Source organism: Pipra filicauda, unplaced genomic scaffold (assembly GCF_003945595.2).
Source record: "Pipra filicauda isolate LSUMZ 115617 unplaced genomic scaffold, ASM394559v2 scaffold323_size1005334_pilon, whole genome shotgun sequence".
Classification (NCBI taxonomy): domain Eukaryota; kingdom Metazoa; phylum Chordata; class Aves; order Passeriformes; family Pipridae; genus Pipra; species Pipra filicauda.
In genome coordinates, this window is record NW_024104447.1 from 523310 (window position 1) to 542575 (window position 19266).

Consider the following 19266-nt stretch of genomic DNA (forward strand, 5'->3'; position numbering starts at 1 on the left):
CATTGAAAATATGGAATTAATGCCAGGTTTGGGCTCATTTGACAGATGGTTTGTTATTTGTAGGGTGTGTACAAGATGGTGCTGGAATGCCCAGTTCAGTGCCAGGAGCAGATCCAGGGTCACAGGGATTTCTCAGGCTGTTGTTCCTTATGTTGGTGACTAAACCTGGCTCAGCTGAAGGTCACACTGGCAGCTCAGTGAGAGAACAAGAACCTCTTAATTGCAGAAGATGGAGGAATGGGAAAGGCTGACAGCTCCCTGGGCATAATTAGACTTTGCAGTCCTGGTTTTGTTTTTCTCCTTTAGACAAAAGGTGAGATGGCAGAACGTGGAAATTCCAAAGCTTTTCTGTCCTGTGTAGGTGCCTCTCCGTAGGACTGTGAAATAAGGGTGATTTTTTGGGAGCTGAGAGCAGAGTTTGTGGGCACAGTGACAGTTTGGAGTTGCCTGCAGTGACCTGGGTGGAACAGAGCTGGGTTGAAGGGTTCACATCTACAGTTACCTTGCAGGCTTTGGGTGTTAATATTAAAGTGAGGCTTAAAACTTTGCTGATGAAGAAATGAATATAGCAGAATTCAGACTGGCAATTCAGAGTAGGCCATGCCTTTTGTGTCTCAGGGAAGAGGGCACCTGGCACAGCCCTGCCAGCCATGGCTGGGGTCACAACCTACAGCTTGTGTCCCCTCTCACCCTACACATTCCCTGCTTTCTGCTCTGCTTGCCAGGCATCCCTGTGTCCCTTTGAATCCTTGGCCCTGCCCTTGAGTGGCTGTGTAACCTGGAGCAACTTGGTCTAGTGGAAAGTGTCCCTGCCCGTGGCAGGGGGTGGAAAGGGATGAGCTTTAAGGTCCCTTCCAACCCAAACCATTCTGGGATTCTGTGGTTAGTGACTGTTCATAAAATGCTTTAACCTGTAAACTGCTGCATTATTACAACATTTTTTATTGAACACAACAGGCTGTGAAGCTTTTAAAAGTCATCAGTAGATATTAAAAGCTTCCCAAAGCAGATTATTCCATGCTACCATGGCCCTTCCCTGTCCCCTGGAGCCGTCTGGATCTTGGCTGTGTTTTAATTGGGGGCATGATATGCACTCAGGAGTAAATCTGCAGCTAGTGTTGTTCATCATGGATTGATTTTTAATTCAGCTGAAGACTTGCCTGGGGCACCTGACAGAAATTTTGCAAGCTCCAATCCTGCCTTCAGATCCCTGGGTTTATATCCTTCTATCTGTGCAGAATCTCATGTCACGCTGTTTATCCAAGCCCTTTGTCATTTACATTCCTGCAAAGACACCTTGGGTAGGAAAATACCACAAAATCCTTGTGGGACAGATGGACGTTACCTGGATCCATCTCATCATGTCTGTCAGTGTTTAAGAACCATTTGGAGAATGCCCTTGAAAATGTCATTTGACCTTTGATCAGTCCTTCAATGGTCAGGACTAGATGATCATTAGAGGTCACTTCCAACTGAAATCTCTCCTCCTCCTTCTCCTTCTCCTTCTCCTTCTCCTTCTCCTTCTCCTTCTCCTTCTCCTTCTCCTTCTCTTTCTCCTTCTCCTTCTCCTTCTCCTTCTCCTCCTCTCTCCTCCTTCTCCCCTCCCCCTCCCCCTCCCCCTCCCCCTCCCTCTCCCTCTCCCTCTCCCTCTCCCTCTCCCTCTCCCTCTCCTCCCTGGCTCTCCTACCCCTGAAACACTTCCATTAAACAAAACCAGACCAGGAAATCGATGCCTGACCACCTCCAGGCCATGGTTAAACAGTTCAAACAGGAACTCTCCCGTGTTTTGAGCATGGATGGCTGCCTGCAAATTCAAACATGAAAACACTACTCAGGCACTTCCACGGCTTTCAGATGTTTTGAGAGGAAAGTGCTGCTTCTGCACAAGTTTTCCTTTTCTAACCCAAACTGGTGATGGGTTTGTAAAAGTGTGACTCTTGTGTCTGTGCAGGGGAGAAGCTGGATTGTGAAGAGGAGTTATGAGGATTTCAGGGTGCTGGACAAACACCTCCACCTGTGCATCTACGACCGGCGCTTCTCCCAGCTGGCAGAGCTGCCCCGCTCCGATGCCCTGAGGGACAGCCCCGAGGTAAATCACACCTCTGGAAACATCTGCAGCACTGGCAGGACACCTCCAGTCACCCACAGTCACTCACAGTCACCTCCAGTCACCCACAGTCCCCTATGGTCACCTCCAGCCACCTACAGTCTGCTATGGTCACCTACAGTCACCCACAGTCACCCACAGTCACCTACAGTCACCCACAGTCACCCACAGTCACCCACAGTCACTTCCAGCCACCTCCAGTCCCCTATAGTCACCCACAGTCACCTACAGACAGCTACAGTCCCCTATAGTCACCTCCAGTCACCCACAGCACCTCCAGCCACCTCCAGTCACCCACAGTCACCTACAGTCACCCACAGTCACCTCCAGTCACCTCCAGTCTCCTATAGTCACCCACAGTCACCTCCAGTCACCTCCAGTCTCCTATAGTCACCCACAGTCACCTACAGTCACCCACAGCCACCTACAGTCCCATGTGGTCACCTACAGTCATCCACAGTCCCCTGTGGTCACCTACAGTCATCCACAGTCACCTCCAGCCAGGGGTTGGAGATATTTTCAACTAATGGCATCAAGCTGCACCAGGATATTTGGGAAATATGTGGGATTTTAGGGTTAGGATTATAGGGATCCTGTGATTTATCTCAGTTTATCTGGCAGAGGTTAAAGGTAGAGTAAAAAAGAACCTCCTCACCCTGGACTGTGCTGGTGGTGCTGGCTGATGGTTGGACTTGAAGATCTTAGAGGTCTTTTCCAGCCTTGGCAATTCCATGATTCCATGTAGTAGCCAACTATGAGTACAGAGTCCTTTTAATGCAGCCCGGGTTAGATTTGAAAACTGACTCCTGGGAATAAGGTCAGTGATTTTTACCCCTGATTTCAGTGACCTGAAGGGAAATATCCTGCAAGTTCATATGAATTGGTTATGCTGCTAAGTCTGAATGGTTGTTCAGAGTGTCAAGAAAGCACCTGTTGGTGCCTTAGATTCCAGTTGTGTCTTTGGAAACTTTGTCAGCATTCCTAGGAAATCCTGCTGTTCCAGGCTGCAGCACTGCAGGAGCAACCCCACTTGGAGTGCTAGACTTGCATTTTCAACTGAATATTCCTAAAGCTGCTTTCTAAGAGCATTTGCATTAGTGCATTATTTAAATGGACTTTAAAAGCTGGTTTTCCTGCATGGATAAGAGGGAGTTTTCATTTCTTAACTTACTGTCTTCCCCTGGAATATGATGAGCTGGAATTCCTTCGGCTTCTCGCCTGTTGCTCATGGAAAGGTGTGTTCATGTCCAAAATAATCTTCTGGAAAGTAGCAGGTGCATCTTGGCTGCATCACTTCAGAGCACATGGAGGGGGAGGCAGTGCAGGGAAAGGGAAATGAGGGAAATTCAATCCAAGCACTCAAAGAATCATCTATCCAGGAACTATAAATCAGGATCTGTGTTCCTTCAGTGCTGAGCAGGGATTGCTTTGGAGCCACACACAGGGGCTGAAACCAGTACCCCCTGGGATTCCTTGGGGTGTTTGCCATTGGATACAGGGACCTGATCCTGCAGCCCCATTGCTCAGCAGAGAGACATATTTCTTATTGCTTTGGCTTCACACAGCCTCTGTCTGAAAAAAATTTAAAGTTTCTAGTCTCTTAATCTCAGCAGAAGCAGCCCCATCCAGGATAATGAACTCCTGGGTTTATTTTTAATTGTGTTTTAGGCATTCCTGTCTCTTATATCTTTATTCGTACAACTGATTTAATATGGTTTAGAGCATAAGCCCAAAAATCTGCATTCTGTGTGTAAGCACAGGAGCTGTAAAGATGTTGAACAGCTCTGTTGCTCTGTGAAATGTAACTCTGCAGCTGTGGGGTGTCTCATCATGTATTTTTCATTTTGAACTGGCCACATTTGAGCACATGTTTGAGGAGAACAATGTTTTAAACAGTCCTACAGACTCTGGGCTACAATAGTGCTTTATAACACTGTCACTGTGAGCCTTTGGAGAGACCTCACGAGTTTCTCTTTAATAAAAACAAGTTTACTGTTACAGAGGGGACATTGCTAAGTGTATTTTTAAACCCCTCCTCTACTGTTTGAAATATTACTCTTTGCTCAGGGGGTCAGTCTGAGTTGCCACATTCTTGAGGGTTTGCAGGAGAGTGGAAGGGGCAGCCAGGGTTTTGTTTCACCAAGTCGTTCTCAGGTGTGTTTGGTGGCCATAACATGGGTGTGAAATCCCTGAGGAGAAAAAGGCTTTAGATTTGAGGTTTCTTGACGAGGGAAATCATGAAAATCTAAATATCTTATGAAAAAAACATTATTACCTTCACAGTGAGCTGCTGCTTTCCAGCTTTTTGGTGTGATCGTTACAGCCCCGCGTGTGGCTTCACATGGCAGAAATACATTTCCTTGCACAAGGGGATTTATTTCTATGACTCTTGCCTATGGCAGTGGCTAATTTATGGTCTCTCCAAGTGTGAAGAAGCCTGTCCAAACTGTGCTGTACTAACAGAAGCACTGTGTGTGTGTTTGTCCCTGTCCCAGCTGGTCACCCAGATGCTCATGGCTTACCTGGCCCGGCTCTCAGCCATCGCAGGCAACAAGATCAACTGTGGGCCTGCCCTCACGTGGATGGAGGTACAGTACAAAGCTCAGGTTGTTCTTCCTTTCCTGACCACAAACCTGCTCTCTTCCAGACCAGTAATCCTCCCAGACCTATTGGTGCCACTGAAATTCCATCCTAAAAGCTTTATTCCCCCGTTACCAGGTGTGTGACATGTAGGTGGCCACAGAAGGTGGAGAACACAACAGAATCAGGTCCAATATTAAGAATATAGGAGTTTTTTCCCCCCTCCTGCTTGGATTTTGTCACCCCAAACCGTACTGTTGTGCTGCTAATCACAACTACTGAGGTGGCAGCTCCAGTGAGGCACAGACTGGGGCAATGGGCTGCTGGGAACTCCCAGTGCAGGGCTCAATCTCCCAGTGCCTCACATTCTTACCTCCTTTTTGGCAAGGCACTACTGCAAGTGTGGCACATTTCTCGAGCTTTGAGCTGTCTCTGTTGTGCTGTTTGCCTGCCCTCTTTCTTTTTTAATGATTTCTCCTTGTGGGAGCTGCAGCCCCAGTGGGTGCTCTGTGCCCCTGTGGGTGCTCTGTGCCCCAGTGGGTGCTCTGTGCCCCTGTGGGTGCTCTGTGCCCCAGTGGGTGCTCTGTGCCCCTGTGGGTGCTCTGTGCCCCTGTGGGTGCCAGCGCTGACAGAGCCCCCCTTGTGCCCGCAGGGACACTGTTTGCATGGGGGGAGCTGCAGCTGCAGCTTTCTGGGCTAATACCACGGGAACAATAGCCCTCATGGGAAGGGAGGAACACTGGGATCAGGGCAGGGTCCAGCTGTCCCTGCTCAGCCTGGGGACAGATGTGTGGCTTCCCATTCCTGCACACCAGGAATAGCAGCAGCTATAGTTAGACTGTTGCCGTTCATTTTTAAATGGTTGGGATAAGGATTAAGTGTGTTTTCCTGCAGTTTTCCCCCATTGATATCCTCCTCCTCACCCTGAGATCCTTTGGGAGGAGAAAGTCTTGGAAAGCTGCTGAGCAAAGGAAGGAAGTTATAGAGAGAAGTGAAACTGGGGGATCTACAGCAACACAGTGGACCTGGAGATCACAGCAGAGCTGTTGCCTGTGAAGTACAGAACACAGAATTATTGCAGAACTGACTGAGAATCCTACAGAATTTGACACAAGCACAAAAATCTGGGAATTTGCATTCCTGCAGCGAAGAGGGGGAGGGGCATGTTTTCTTGAAAAAGAGAAATAAAAGGGGGGGAGAAAATTGAAAGCAACACTAGTTTTTGGTTTGACAGCATTTCCTCCCTCAGAGCCTCTTCTTGAGCATTAATTCCACTTCATAGAGAATTTTCGTAGCACTGTTTTAAGTACTTGAGGAAAAACAACCTGATTTGGTGCTAAAGGGAGGTGCAAACCCTCGCTGGGTGTTCCTGCTTGTGCACAGAGCTGCACAATGCAGTGTTTTTCTGCTCAGTGGCTGGAGCCACACGACCTTGTGCAGCCCCTGAGAGCTGTGCTGGCTGTGCTGTGCCCTCACTCCCAGCTCTCTGCTGGGGCCCCGAGCTGGGCTGTCTCTCTGCATCAGCTTGAAGCCTCTGCTGTGTCTGAGCACCAATAAAACCCCTCCTCCCTTGTCCTCAGCTGCCTCACAGTCTCTCTCTCTTGCAGATTGATAACAAGGGGAACCACCTGCTAGTCCACGAGGAATCGTCCATTAACGTTCCTGCTATTGCTGCTGCCCATGTTATTAAGAGATATATTGCTCAAGCAGCAGATGAACTGTCCTTTGAGGTAAATAAAGCACTTTTATTCCTTGTTGTCAGACAGAGATGAACGTAATCTGTTTGTGTGTGTGTGTCTGTGTTTTTGTGCCCATCATGAATATATCCAGACGCTTTCAGAATGTTTTGTGAGGTGAAGCTTAGAAGATTGAGTTAAATATTCGATCTACAGTGAGTTGGAGACAGGCAGATGTTCAGTCATCTCTAAAATATAGCTTTACTTGGCATTAGTATCTTCTGGTTAAACAGCTCCCGCCAAGTCCCCTGGGCTGGTCCCTGAGCAGGAGCAGCCCCTGCAGAGTCCATGTGTTGTGTTGTGTCTCTTCAGGGTCACTGTCCATGTGTGTGTGTGTGGACACAAGTTTAATTACTCACTGCCCAGGTTATACAACCTCTGTTCCTCTCAGCAAGTCCATGTCTAAAACCATTTTTAAGAGTGTCTGCTGCCATGAAAAGTAAAGAACCAGACTGGCAAAGGATTTGGCACTTAAAGGGCGGGTGATGATCTACAACTGGTGTGAAAATCCCACATGAATCATTGAATCCCAGGATGGTTTGGGTTGGAAGGGACCTTAAAGATCATTTACTTCCAAGCCCCTGCCATGGGCAGGGACACTTTCCAATAGACCAGGTTGCTCCAAACCCCATCCAAGATCTGGAGGGTCAGACTGTGGAAGTTTTTGTCTCTCAGGCACTTGCCTGTTTGACCCAAACAGCAGCAGTTCACACTGTGACTGCTCTGAGCAATGGTCCTGTCACTGGAGTGTGCACAGTGCTCTGCAAACAGTGTAAAGGAAAACAGAGCCCAGAGGAGTTTTGTGAGCACATTCTCATGTGCAGCACAGGAAGGAAGAATAATAGTGATAGTCTGGTGCTGCCAGGGGTTTGTTCATGTTCCAAATGGAGGTAGTTACTAGTGCTGAGCAAAGAACTGCACGGGTCAGAGAGACGGGTGGGTACAGCACCCCAGTGAGGGTCCATGGAGCACAGGATCCGTGGAGCACAGGATCCGTGGAGCACAGGATCCATGGAGCACAGGATCCGTGGAGCACAGGATCCGTGGAGCACAGGGTCCATGGAGCACAGGATCCGTGGAGCACAGGGTCCATGGAGCACAGGATCCGTGGAGCACAGGATCCGTGGAGCACAGGATCCATGGAGTACAGGATCCATGGAGCACAGGATCCATGGAGCACAGGATCCATGGAGCACAGGATCCATGGAGTACAGGGTCCATGGAGCACAGGATCCGTGGAGCACAGGATCCATGGAGTACAGGAGCACAGGATCCGTGGAGCACAGGATCCATGGAGTACAGGATCCATGGAGCACAGGATCCATGGAGCACAGGATCCGTGGAGCACAGGAGCCATGGAGCACAGGATCCATGGAGCACAGGATCTGTGGAGCACAGGATCCATGGAGCACAGGATCCGTGGAGCACAGGATCTGTGGAGCACAGGATCTGTGGAGCACAGGAGCCATGGAGCACAGGAGCACAGGATCTGTGGAGCACAGGATCTGTGGAGCACAGGAGCCATGGAGCACAGGAGCCATGGAGCACAGGAGCCAGGCTGTTTGCCAGGGGCTCAGTGCTGATGAGGGCACTGAGCTGGCACTCCCTGCTGTAAATCCTGCTCTGTGCCAGCAGACTGGAATGCAGCTGGAATGCAGCCCAGGTTATGAGGAATAGTGTGTGAGCAGGGAAACTGAGGCACGTGTGGCTTCCCAAGTGTGTGCAGAGAGAAACCTTGGCAGGACAGACACGGAACAGGAGCAGCTGTTTTACAGTGCTGTGTCCTGTTCCCTACCCCAAATCATCCCTTTCATATTTAGGATATTCTTAATTTTGAGTGGGCAGTTGCACAAGTAGCTGAGTGGGATTTTGCTGCCCAGGACTGAGGAACACACCCAGTGTCTCTGCTCGTGTGGTGACAGCAGCTTCCTCAGTGGAGACTTGCTTTGCTCTTGGTCCACCATTCCCTTGAGGAAATCACTTCCCTGTGTCTCTGTTATCCCTGGCTGAAAACTGAGGATGTGTTGTCTTTTCTGTAAAACACACAGAGACCCATCAGTGTCAAACATCTGGTGAAAGTTGGGCATTACTGGTCCCAATTTTTGCTCTCCCTGCCTGCAGGACTTATTTACATTCTGCCCTTTGTCATTATCTGTAATAGAGCCCCCACTCAAACCAAGCCCAGTGCAGTATTGATGACACTGATTGCCTTTGGAACCATTGTGGGATTACATTTTTATGGGAGTGAGCAAAGCTGCAGAAAACCTGTTTGGTCTCCTTGGCCATTTCCATCCTGTTGCTGTGACACCACCTCTCCTCTGCTCCCCTCCCAGTCCAGACCAGCACATCTGGGGCAGTTTGGGAGCTACAAAGGCAGCTCTTGACTTTTTGCTGTGAGAGGAAGCAGGAAGACACATATCAGTGCCCACACACACATGGGTAGGGCATAGAGTAAAAATTAGTTCAGCTACTTGAGAGTATTTTCCAAAGTGTTTGACACCATCTCTACAGTTTAATCAGAACACTCCTGTACCCCTGGGCAGAGATCCTGCTGCTCTTAAGGCCCCTTTCCTTAGGAACAGCTGGAGAATCCAGTAACTCTTCCCCCTCACAGTCTGGCTTTGCAAAGGCAGATGTGGAGTTTACAGTTTATTGCCGTGCTGGCGACTGTAGTTTTTGGGATTGTGCTCATGGCAGGCTGTGACTGATGTTGTCAATCTTGTGCAGGTGGGAGACATCGTGTCTGTCATTGATATGCCACCAAAGGAGCTGACCTCGTGGTGGAGAGGAAAACATGGATTTCAGGTAGGCACAAGCACCAGAGATGATGATAAAACTTTAATAAAGGCAGGAAATTCAGCTGTTTGTTCCTGGAGCTGCTGTGCCTGCTCAGGACTGACTGTGGGGATGAGCAGGGTGTCCTGTGTTGGTGTCAGGGCACTTCCCTTCTCCCTGGGCTTGGGCTGGAGACACCCAGGGACTCCATGGGAAGTTTGCTCCCTGCCTGCCATGGGAAGGAGGGCTGGCCATGGCCCTGTGATGGACAGCTGGCCTGATGTTTGTGGAAGCTCTGCTGTCCCCCTCCAAGGCAGCTGACACTGTTGTTCACATCACCCTGTTCCTTCCAGGAGCTAAAACCAGCTCAGGCAGAACATCGAGGATTCAGAGAACTCCAGTTAACAAAACAGTGCCACTGCCTTGGACAAGCCACCCATCCAAGCTGTGCTCTCATGCCTGTGTTTGCTGGGTGGTTTAAAGATTGCTGGGCTCTGTAGAACTTCCAGCAGAGAGATTTACACTGAATTTTCAAAAGGTCCTAAACATACCTGGGAATTAGGTACCAAAACTTCTGTGTCCAAATGGCTCTGTCCTTCCAAAGAGTTTATTCCCTAGCTTGGATTTTCTCATTGGGAAATGTAAAAGATAAAAAAGTCTCTGTTAACAAAGCAAAGCCCAAAGCTGCTGCAGGTTGGGGGGTGTGACTCCTGCCGTGTCTCGTGTTTCAGCTCCTTTCAGGCAGAGGGATTTTCATCCAGCAGCTGCTGTCTGTGAGGGGGTGGAATTATGAGTTTGCTCTGGAGAGAGTCAGAATTGACCAGAAACTTGTGTATTTTGGCATGGAAAGTCTTCTCAAGGTTCCTCAGCTTTTCCCTGGCAGACCTTTCTGTGCCAGGTCCAGCCTGTGGCCCGGCTGTCAGGGAGCAGTTGGATCTCCAAACACTACAAATCCCAGCTGGATGCAGTGGCAGTTAAATGATCACATTGCTGCCTGCCCAACCAGAGCTTTTGTTGGCTTTGGATCAGATGTGGGAGTTCAGATAACATCTCATTTGTACAATCAGAAGAGCATGGACATGTGATACCTGCTCTGAAATTAGATTTGTCTCTGGAGTTAACACATTGATATTGCTTGAACAAACTTCTGGTTTTGAACTGTGTTATGGCTTTGCTGGACTTTTGTTCTAATTTTAGAAGCCTTAAAGCTTTATTTGCTGTACTATTAAATAGAATCATAGAATGGCTTGGGTTGGAAGGGCCCTTGGAGATCAGCAGTTCCAACTCCCAAATATTAGTTAAGTGCTTTAGTACTGCTTCAGTGATCAGGCCATGCCACATTTCACTTCCAAATGAATCAGTAAAGCAAAATAAAGCTACTTTGTGATCTGGGCATGAGTGTGGACACTCTGCACACACTGATGGATTACCAGGGTTGATGATAATTCCATTATTCGGTGAGCTCCCTGCCTGCTGTCAGCCTGGCTGAAACTGGGACTAGGTCTGAAGAGTATCACTGGTGATTAAAGACACAAAAAGCAAGGCAGCTCTTCTGCAGTGTGTCACTGCCTTGTGCCTCCCAGCTCACATCCCATTGTGCTTTCCAGCACAAAAACACATTGATGAGACTGTGGAAAGGGGTTTCTGTGTCCGTGCACAGTCAGGCTCCTCACACCACAGACCTGAACAGCTGCAGAAATAGAGCACCATATTCTGGCTTAACAGAAAATTAGGGGTGTAATAATCTCGTGTCCTTAATTCCAAGCAGAAGTCTGTGCCAGTGGGATCAGGTCACCCTGAGCCTCACACTCTGTGCAGATGCAGCTCTGGGTTTGTGGCTCTCGGGATGTTTCCCAAATGCAGACAGTGGAGTTGTGTTGGAAGGAGTTGCTGGTGGGGGAACAGCCCATTGTCGTGTTCCTGCTCCTGTTGATGGAGAGCAGCTCAGTGAGTGCTGATTAAAGCCATCCCTTCACACACAGGGAGCTCCTCTGCATGGGGGCATCTTCCTTGGGAACTGCCAGGGTTTGGCCATTCCTCTGAAATGCACTTCCCAGCTTTTCCTGGCCGGGAAGCACCATCAGCTCCCCAGAGATGCAGATTCTGACCCCGTACAAAGACACAGAGGGGTTTTAACCTCTGTCATTTTTAAGACCCATAAGATGTGAGTGTCCATAAAAGGTACATTTCCTGAGCTAATGGAGCTCTTTGACCATGCTAACAATGAGAAGAGAGTTCAGAGAAAGGAAGTTCATATCTGGTGTTGCTACACCAGCCCTAGAGATGTAGCAGTGCCGAAGTGCCCTGGATGAAGAGTGTGGAGGGGAAGAATGTTGTTATAGTACTTGGTGTAAGTACATGATAGGCAAACAGTTCTGTTCCTGTTTAGGAACACTGTAAAAATGATAGCAATCTGTTGAGCCAGTCATTTGAATTAATCAAATAAATCACCAGAGCCTGTCTTGCCAGATAATTGTGATTCTGAGGGCAGATAAAAGGACAAAGTCCTAACACCAAATATTTGGACAATTTGTTCATGTTATGTCTCAGGTTTTTGCTCTGTACTAGGGAAGGAGCAGTGTTTTATCAAACCCACCACAGCTTCCATCATCAATCATGTCTTGATAGGAGGAGAGCAAGAAGAGGATAAAAAATCCCCTGTTTCACTGAACGGGGGAAAAAATCACATCTTGACTTGAAAGGACTCCCCTGGTTTTGTGCATTTGGAGCAGCTGTGGGTTGTGCCTGCCCGGGCAGGAGGACAGTCAGTCCTGGGCAGGGGATGTCCTGCCCGTCCCCATCCTTTGGGATAACGGGAGGGCTGTGGGGATGGGCTGGAGGCAGGTCAGTGACAGCCTGTGTGAGCTGCAGTGGATCCCTGTGGGGGTCAGTGTGTTCCTGCCAGGCACAGCTGTCCCTCGGGAATGACTCACCATTCCTGTTGTCCATAGATTTCCATGGTACAGTGCCTTTCTCCCCTACCTGAGCTCACGACTGCACTGCAACACTTAATCCTGTGCAAAACAACCCACGAGGCTTCGTATCATCTTCTCTGGTTAAAGCAAAATGATTTTTAAGACATTTTTCCTCAAGCCTTTTTTCTCTTCAGATGCTCTGAGTGTGAGTCACTGCTTTCTTTGTAAGATTGTTCCCTAAATTACAGCCACCTCCACATTAACAGCCTTCTTTGTTCTCCTCTGCCTTTGCTTCTTGCTTTGTCTTTTCCATCAGTGACTCCATGTCAGCTGAATCATTAGGGACAGGCCCTTGTTTGATGCACAACTGCTTGTGGATGTTCTGAGTCATTCTGGGTTTTGGGAATGGTTTCATGAGGGGCAGAGCTGCCCCACAGCAACCTGTGAGGTGACACAACCAGTGTGTGCAACTGGAGGAGGACTGGGCTGCTTTTAATCAGGATTATAGGAGCTGGAGAGGCTGTGGGGCTGCAGGGCCCTGCTTCCACAGAATCCAGAATGCTTGGCTTGGAAGGGACCTAAAGATTGTCTAGTTCTGATGCCCTCTCACCAGCCCAAGCCCTGTCCAACCTGGCCTTGGACACTCCCAGGGATGGGGCAGCCACAGCTTCTCTGGGCAACCTGTGCCAGGGCCTCCCCACCCTCACAGGGAAGGGTTTCTTCTTCCCATCTAACCCTGCCCTCTGGCAGTGGGAAGCCATTCCCCCTTGTCCTGCCACTCCAGGCCTTGTCCCAAGTCCCTCTCCAGCACCAGTTTCCCCAAGTGCAGGTTGCACACCAGGCAGGAATGGATCATTGGCAGCTCTCACCCCACACAGATTTCATTTGTTTTTGAAAGAAAGAATTTGGAAGAGTTTTTTGGCCAAGGTGTTCATCTCTCTTTAACAAGGGCTCGGGGTGAGAGGGCCAACAGTCCCATTCCTCCTGTAACTGCTGTCCCTGAAGCAGGAGAACCTTGGCAGGGGCTGCTTTGGGAACGAGGGGAGTTTCTCCTGCTCTCTGGGAAGTCACTTGGCAAACAAAGCAGTGAAGATTCTGCTCAGGAAGGCCAAACAGCTAATAAAAAATTAAGGATAAAACCTAACCGTATTAGGTTTTGCTTCACTTTCATCAGATTTAAAAGGGGGACACTGACTGAAATTTAAACCACACTTTACTTTTTGTCAAAACAAAACAAAACCCCACAACCAAAATGTCTCAAACAATGTTTGATTTGCCATTTATATTGCTGCTACTTTCTCACTTACTTAAATTCCCTCCTCATACGCTGAAAATTATTACTGTTAAATTATTGTTATACTGGAAAATTATTCCTGGCTTTTCCCCTTAAAGCCTCGTGTTACTTCCAGTTTTAGCAGCCACTGGCATGAAAGTGAAAAATAAATCTGTAGTAGCAATTGCAGAACTGTTTGCACCCCCAGCCTGTGCCTTCCCCCTCTGGTTAAGGTGTTCTTTTAACCTTTAGATGACCTTGTATTTATCTAAATTTATACTCCCCTGGCTATTAATTTTCGGACGTTGCCAAATCCTTTAATCCTGGCTCAAGCTCTAGTAGTGCCTTGCTACATCTGTTGAGATTAACTCTTGGACTAAACTCATTTATTTATACAAAATCATGGAAAACTTTCCATGGGAGGAAAAGCATCTTTTAATTGGGTGGAAATGAGGCACAAGCTGTGGGTTGTGACCCTGGTGATGATCTCTGGGGGATCTTGAGACAAAAGTTAGAATAAATAAGTCAGAAAATGTAATTCATTGGACTGTGAGCAGTGAGGTAACACCAGGGAGCTTGTCAACACTAACACGTGAAAATTCTTTTTCCCTAAAAATCCATTGTCATTATTAGTGTGGACATGGCAAAAGTGCTACATTGAGAGCAGGTATAATGTTTGATTTGGGTTCTGAGCTATCTAGAAGCAGTGACATAACCATGCAGGGTCTTTAATTTCTGAATTCCTGTTCAGTGTATTGGATAGTCCATTCAGAAACAGGAGGAATATTATGTTAACAGTCAAAGGAGATGAGTTTTGATTACAGTGTGGGATCTGGGGTTGGATTCACATCCACACTTAGATGATTAATGGAAGGTTGGGGGCCCAGTGCTTCAGGTTTCTTTATGTATCCCAGGCACAGACATTGTGGGCAATTATAAAAGTTCTCAGAGCATTGGAAATGGAAAGAAAGTTCATCCCTTCAGCTGTGGAGCCTCCCAGATGTGGTGCCTCCTCATTTCTGTGGTGGACTGAGACTTTCCCTGGTTGTGTATATTTTTCCTAATTTAAAAATTGTCTCCTGCATCTCTTGCATGGGAAATGTCCAACATTGCATGGGAAATGTCCACTCTCAGGATTGAAGTTGGGGATGTTCAGCCTGGAGAAGAAAGGGTTGTGTGGAGAACTCAGAGCACCTTCCAAGTGTCTCAGTGGCTCCAGGGGAGCTGGAGAGGGAATGTTTTCCAGGAACTGTGGTGACAGGACGAGGGAGGATGGGTTCAAACTGACAGAGGGGAAATTTAGCTTAGATATTCAGAAGAAATCCTTCCCTGTAAGAGTGGGGAGGCCCTGGCATAGGGAGAAGCTGTGGCTGTCCCATCCCTGGAAGTGTCCCAGGCCAGGTTGGACGGGGCTTGGAGCCACCTGGGCTAGTGGAAGGTATCCCTGCCATGGCAGGGGGTGGCACTGGAGGAGCTTTAAGGTCCCTTCTAAGAAAACCATTTTATGATTCTGTGATTTAAAGCCCTGAATATTTTGTTTAAATCCCAGCACTTCTGTGTCTGTCCCACTCAGCCTGTTCCTCAACAGGTCCCAGCAGAGCAGAGACCCTGAGCTGCCTGAGGAAGGGCCCCTGGATGCCATGCTGGGGTTTATGCTGGTTTTCTTGTGCTAATTGTCCTATTGCTACCTATAAACTGCCCAAAAATCAGCACTATGGCATATAATTCCAGGATACCATCTCCTGGCAAAGCTGGCACACCCAGCTGAGGGAGTGGGTGCAGCCACACCTTGTGTAGGGTGTGAGATGGGCTCTGAGAGTCACTTGGGCAGAAATGTGATGCCCAGGCCAGGCCAGTCCCAGGAGCCACAGCTGAGGGCAGGGAGATCTGCTGGCCCAGTGCTGCTGTTCCAGGTGCTGTTCCTGAGCTCCCAGAGTCTTCCCAACAAGCACATTCTAAGTGTCATGGATGACAGTTTGTCCTGTACTTGGTTAAAACCCTGCTCTGCTGGATTTGGGGGTGTGGGAAGAGCAGTTACCTGCTGGTACTATTAACTTGCTTCTCTTAGGGAATCTAGAATAGTTCCAGTCTGGAATGTTTACCAGGACACCCCACACATGACACTGCCACTTAATTGCTGGGAGGTTTATGGGGGAAAATCAACTTGGTGTAGGAAGGAGATGAATTTTTTTTCCTCAGAGACAAAAGGGAGTTGTGTAAGATGAATAAATAGAGGAGGAACTGTGTGCCAGGCCTGGTGCTGACTGCCTTGTGCCTCCAGTGGATTTCATGGATGTGGGTACATGACTGGCAGCATCCAGGCCCATCCACTGGCTCTTTGCCACGTGTTCCTGTGGCTTTGGACCAAACTGTGGCTGCCTGCAGTGACTTGGTGCTTCCAGCTGCCCCATCACGTGTCTGACACGGGCCAGGAAATCCTGCCTTGGATGAGGTGTCTGGGGAGGGGGGTGGTGCTCGAGTTCTGTGCCACAACACAGGAGCTGTCCTGGGGGAGGAGGTGGGGTGTGACAGGGAAAAAGGTCTGGAAATATGAAACCAAGGGTAAAAGTTTCCAAAGCTCTGCTCTGGTCTGACTTTCACCTGGGATGGGAGTAAGAAGGAAAATGCTGTGAACTAGAAATGCTGAGAAGTGGAAAACTCCTCTGTGGTGACAGCTCAGCCTGGATCCTTAACCAGAGAAAGGGAGATAATGCCACTGCTCCCCAGATACAGCGAGCCAGGGGTGGCCTGTGAATGTCTGCAGGCACATCCCATTCCAACACCAGGATCCTTCCCATACCCTTTCACCCTGCTCTGGTTTAGAGACATTCTGCAGCATTTTTGCCTTAAAGGGGATTCAGGGAGAAATCACAGAAGGTGGAATATGCTGAGTTGGAAGGGACCATCAGGATCATTGGGTCCAACTCCTGGCCCTGCACAGGACTCCTCAGGAATCCCACCCTGGGATTTCCATATCTTTTTCCCAAAAAGCAGTTCTTGTACTCGAGGGTAGGACATGAGCTGTTTGTTAAAGGACAGGGCAGGAACTCTGCAAATTCACATTTCCAGTGAGTCGGTGCCAGGACCTTGTTGTGCCCTGGGCACTCAGGTTCCTCCTGTCACAGGAGAAGCTGCACTCAAAGGTTGGCAGATTTTTTTCCCCAGGGTGGGGCCTGGCTTTTGAAGCATCTTCAGATGTTTCCTAAGGACAACTCTAGAATATTCTGTGTGTTACAGCTTGCTGAGCAGATCCACAGCTAGTTCAGAGGGTTCAGCAGCTTGCCAGGGGGGTGTTGGAGCTGTTTTCCCAGTTGCCAGTAATGGATATGGATGGGTGGCACTGTTCTCCCTTCTTCGCTGGGGGAAACTGAGGCACAAGAGTTGCACTGTCCATGATCCAAAGCAGATCCAAGAGCACACCAGGAGTCCTGGCTCGTGGTAGAGATTCCTTTGCTGCATCCTGCTCTCCTCTAAATATTTTATTTCCACTCAGATCACTGGATTCCTACAAACATAGAACTCATTTCACTCCATGTATATTTTATTAAACTTGTTCTCAGTTCTAGGGCTGAATTGAATTCAATTGCACTAAACCCTCACTGAACTTCTTTAGCAGGTTTTTAAACATGCTCCATTTGAACACTTCCCTTGTTACCCATACTGAGCAGGTCAGGCAGTGAGGCAAGGACACAGCAGAGCTTTGTGTCTGCAGAGTGCCTTCTCCTGACAACAAATAAGAAAGCACCTTTTTTTCTGTAATGGGACCACACCATGCAAATACATTGGTCCATATTTGATTTCAGTTTTCTAAGGGGATAAAACGTTAATGTGCTTGTGAGTGTTGTGTTTTGGCAGTGAAAAAGGTCAGGTGTCAGTGAGGTTTGAGTAGAGATAACTGAGGTGATGCTGAGAGCTGGCACATCTTGTTCTCTCATTAAATTTCTGTCAGAGACCTCCAGCAAACCCAGCTAAAGCCTTTCTGTCTCTGAGTTCCACTCGAGATCTAAGGGGGTGTAGACACTTGTCGCAAGTTGAATATCTCTGTCCTGTGTACAAGCTCAGAAACCAAACTTATAAAATCATATTTTACAGGACTAATGATTTGGTTTGTAGAACTTTTGGCTTTTTTTGATAAACACTAAATAGCTGTGATAACTAATTTGAGAAGTTATTTCTCTCATGCTGGTCATTTGATGATGGATGATGTTATGGGGCATCAGGCCAGGGGAGTTCAGGGGACATATTGAATTAGCAGTTGCTGGTTGAACAGTTCAGATCATACACCCAATGTTCTGCCTCCTTGTGTTTCCCCACAGGTTGGATTTTTCCCCAGTGAGTGTGTTGAACTCATTAACGACAAAGTTCCTCAGTCCGTGACCAACTCGGTGCCCAAACCAGGTATGGAAATCTCCTTTTTGGCTGCAGGGACCTGAAATGGAGCTGTCTGTGTGCTGTTCTGTGTCCAGTATCTCCTGTACATTATCATGTGTGCTGATCACCCTCCACACGTGCCATGTGCCCTCTGTGTTGGTCACCCACATTTCCTCTCCCGCTGTTAAATGTCTTTCCCTTGTTGTGTAAACTCACATCAACGTCCCTCTCCTGCCTGACTTGAGGGATTTTAAACTTGTAAAGAATTTAAGATACTTTGAGCAATCTGTAATTGGGATTTCAGTTCTGGTGTGCAGAGAGTGTGCATATCAGGGTTTTTTTGTTCAGAACATACAGGAACAGAATGTTTTTGCTGACTGAGATGGAATAGATTAATTTGGTACTGGAAGGTTCTTTGTGTTTGAGGATTGATGTAGAAAGTTGGATATAAGAGAACTTGGAATGCTGATTGCTGTGCTCTGGGTGTGTGGCTCCATCTACTTCTTCCTGCCTTCTGGACAGTTCTGTGTGAAATACAGGCAAGTTAATCCCAAGCTCTGCTGAGGAAAGGAATAATAAATAGAGAATGAGATTTTGGATCTGATTTTACTGTCAACCTTCCCATGCTTCCAGTATGCACTGGAAGGGATCACACTTAGTTGTACTGGCCTGAGATCTCTGCAGAAATTACTGGAGATGAAGCTTTTGTTTAATTCTGAAATTTCTAAATCTATATATTACTATAGATATTTCTGTATCTCTTTTGTATCAAGAGAAGCAGTTTGAATTTGCAGATCTTTCTTAAAATGTTATTCAGCTGGCAAGTTGAGTTGGTGTTGAACTGGTGTTCTTTTCATTCCTCTTCTCTATTTCAGTGGTGTTCCTTATCTTAGAAGATTGCTGACTTGATACTTTAAGACAAATAGATGCAATTCAGAAGTGTGACTTTTTCTAAGGGAAATAAATGCATTTTGTCAGATCAAAGCTTGGGAGTTTGGGTCCAGTGGTGGAAAGTTGTGGTCCTGAGCTGTGAGTGCTCTGTGTGTGCTCTGGAGAGCTGGCAGTTCAGGGGAATGGTGTTTCCAGCCTGTGTATTCCTGGGAATGTGCAGGTGCATTTGCTGCAGTCAGTGGCACAGAGATCCCTGGCTGCAGCAGGTGGGCATTCCCTGGATCCAGGATCTGCCCTCCAGGCAGGGCGACTTCAGGCAGGGCAACTGCCCAACCCTAGAGCAGGCAGGGGCAACTTTAAATGTAAAATAACCACAGGCCAGGCCAGTGGATCCAACCATGAGCAAGGGTTTATTTTTAAACCTGGCTCAGGCAGTGGATTAGCTGGAGGTGCTGGGGAGCAGTGTCTGCTCTGCCCTGCTGGGAGATGATGGAGCTGCACATGAACAGATCCCCTTTGGCTCTGACAACCCCTGGGGTGGATCTCCTCCCTCAGCCTGGGAGATGTTTAGTGTAAAGTTGTCACCAAGAGCCCAGGTCCTGTTCAAAGTCCTGAGCT

At 48.0% G+C, this 19266-nt stretch overlaps 1 protein-coding gene across 4 annotated transcripts in view; it reads left to right on the top strand.

Moving 5' to 3' along the window:
* The window catches only part of ARHGAP32 (Rho GTPase activating protein 32), a 250625-nt gene that overhangs the window by 164766 nt on the left and 66593 nt on the right, over window positions 1–19266 (top strand). For all 4 annotated transcript variants that reach the window (XM_027740535.2, XM_027740533.2, XM_027740534.2 and 1 more), the window contains 5 exons: window positions 1952–2089; window positions 4603–4695; window positions 6295–6417; window positions 9151–9228; window positions 17703–17784. In XM_027740535.2, the coding sequence (XP_027596336.2) occupies window positions 1952–2089; window positions 4603–4695; window positions 6295–6417; window positions 9151–9228; window positions 17703–17784 (514 nt within the window). The remainder of the gene's footprint in view (window positions 1–1951; window positions 2090–4602; window positions 4696–6294; window positions 6418–9150; window positions 9229–17702; window positions 17785–19266) is intronic.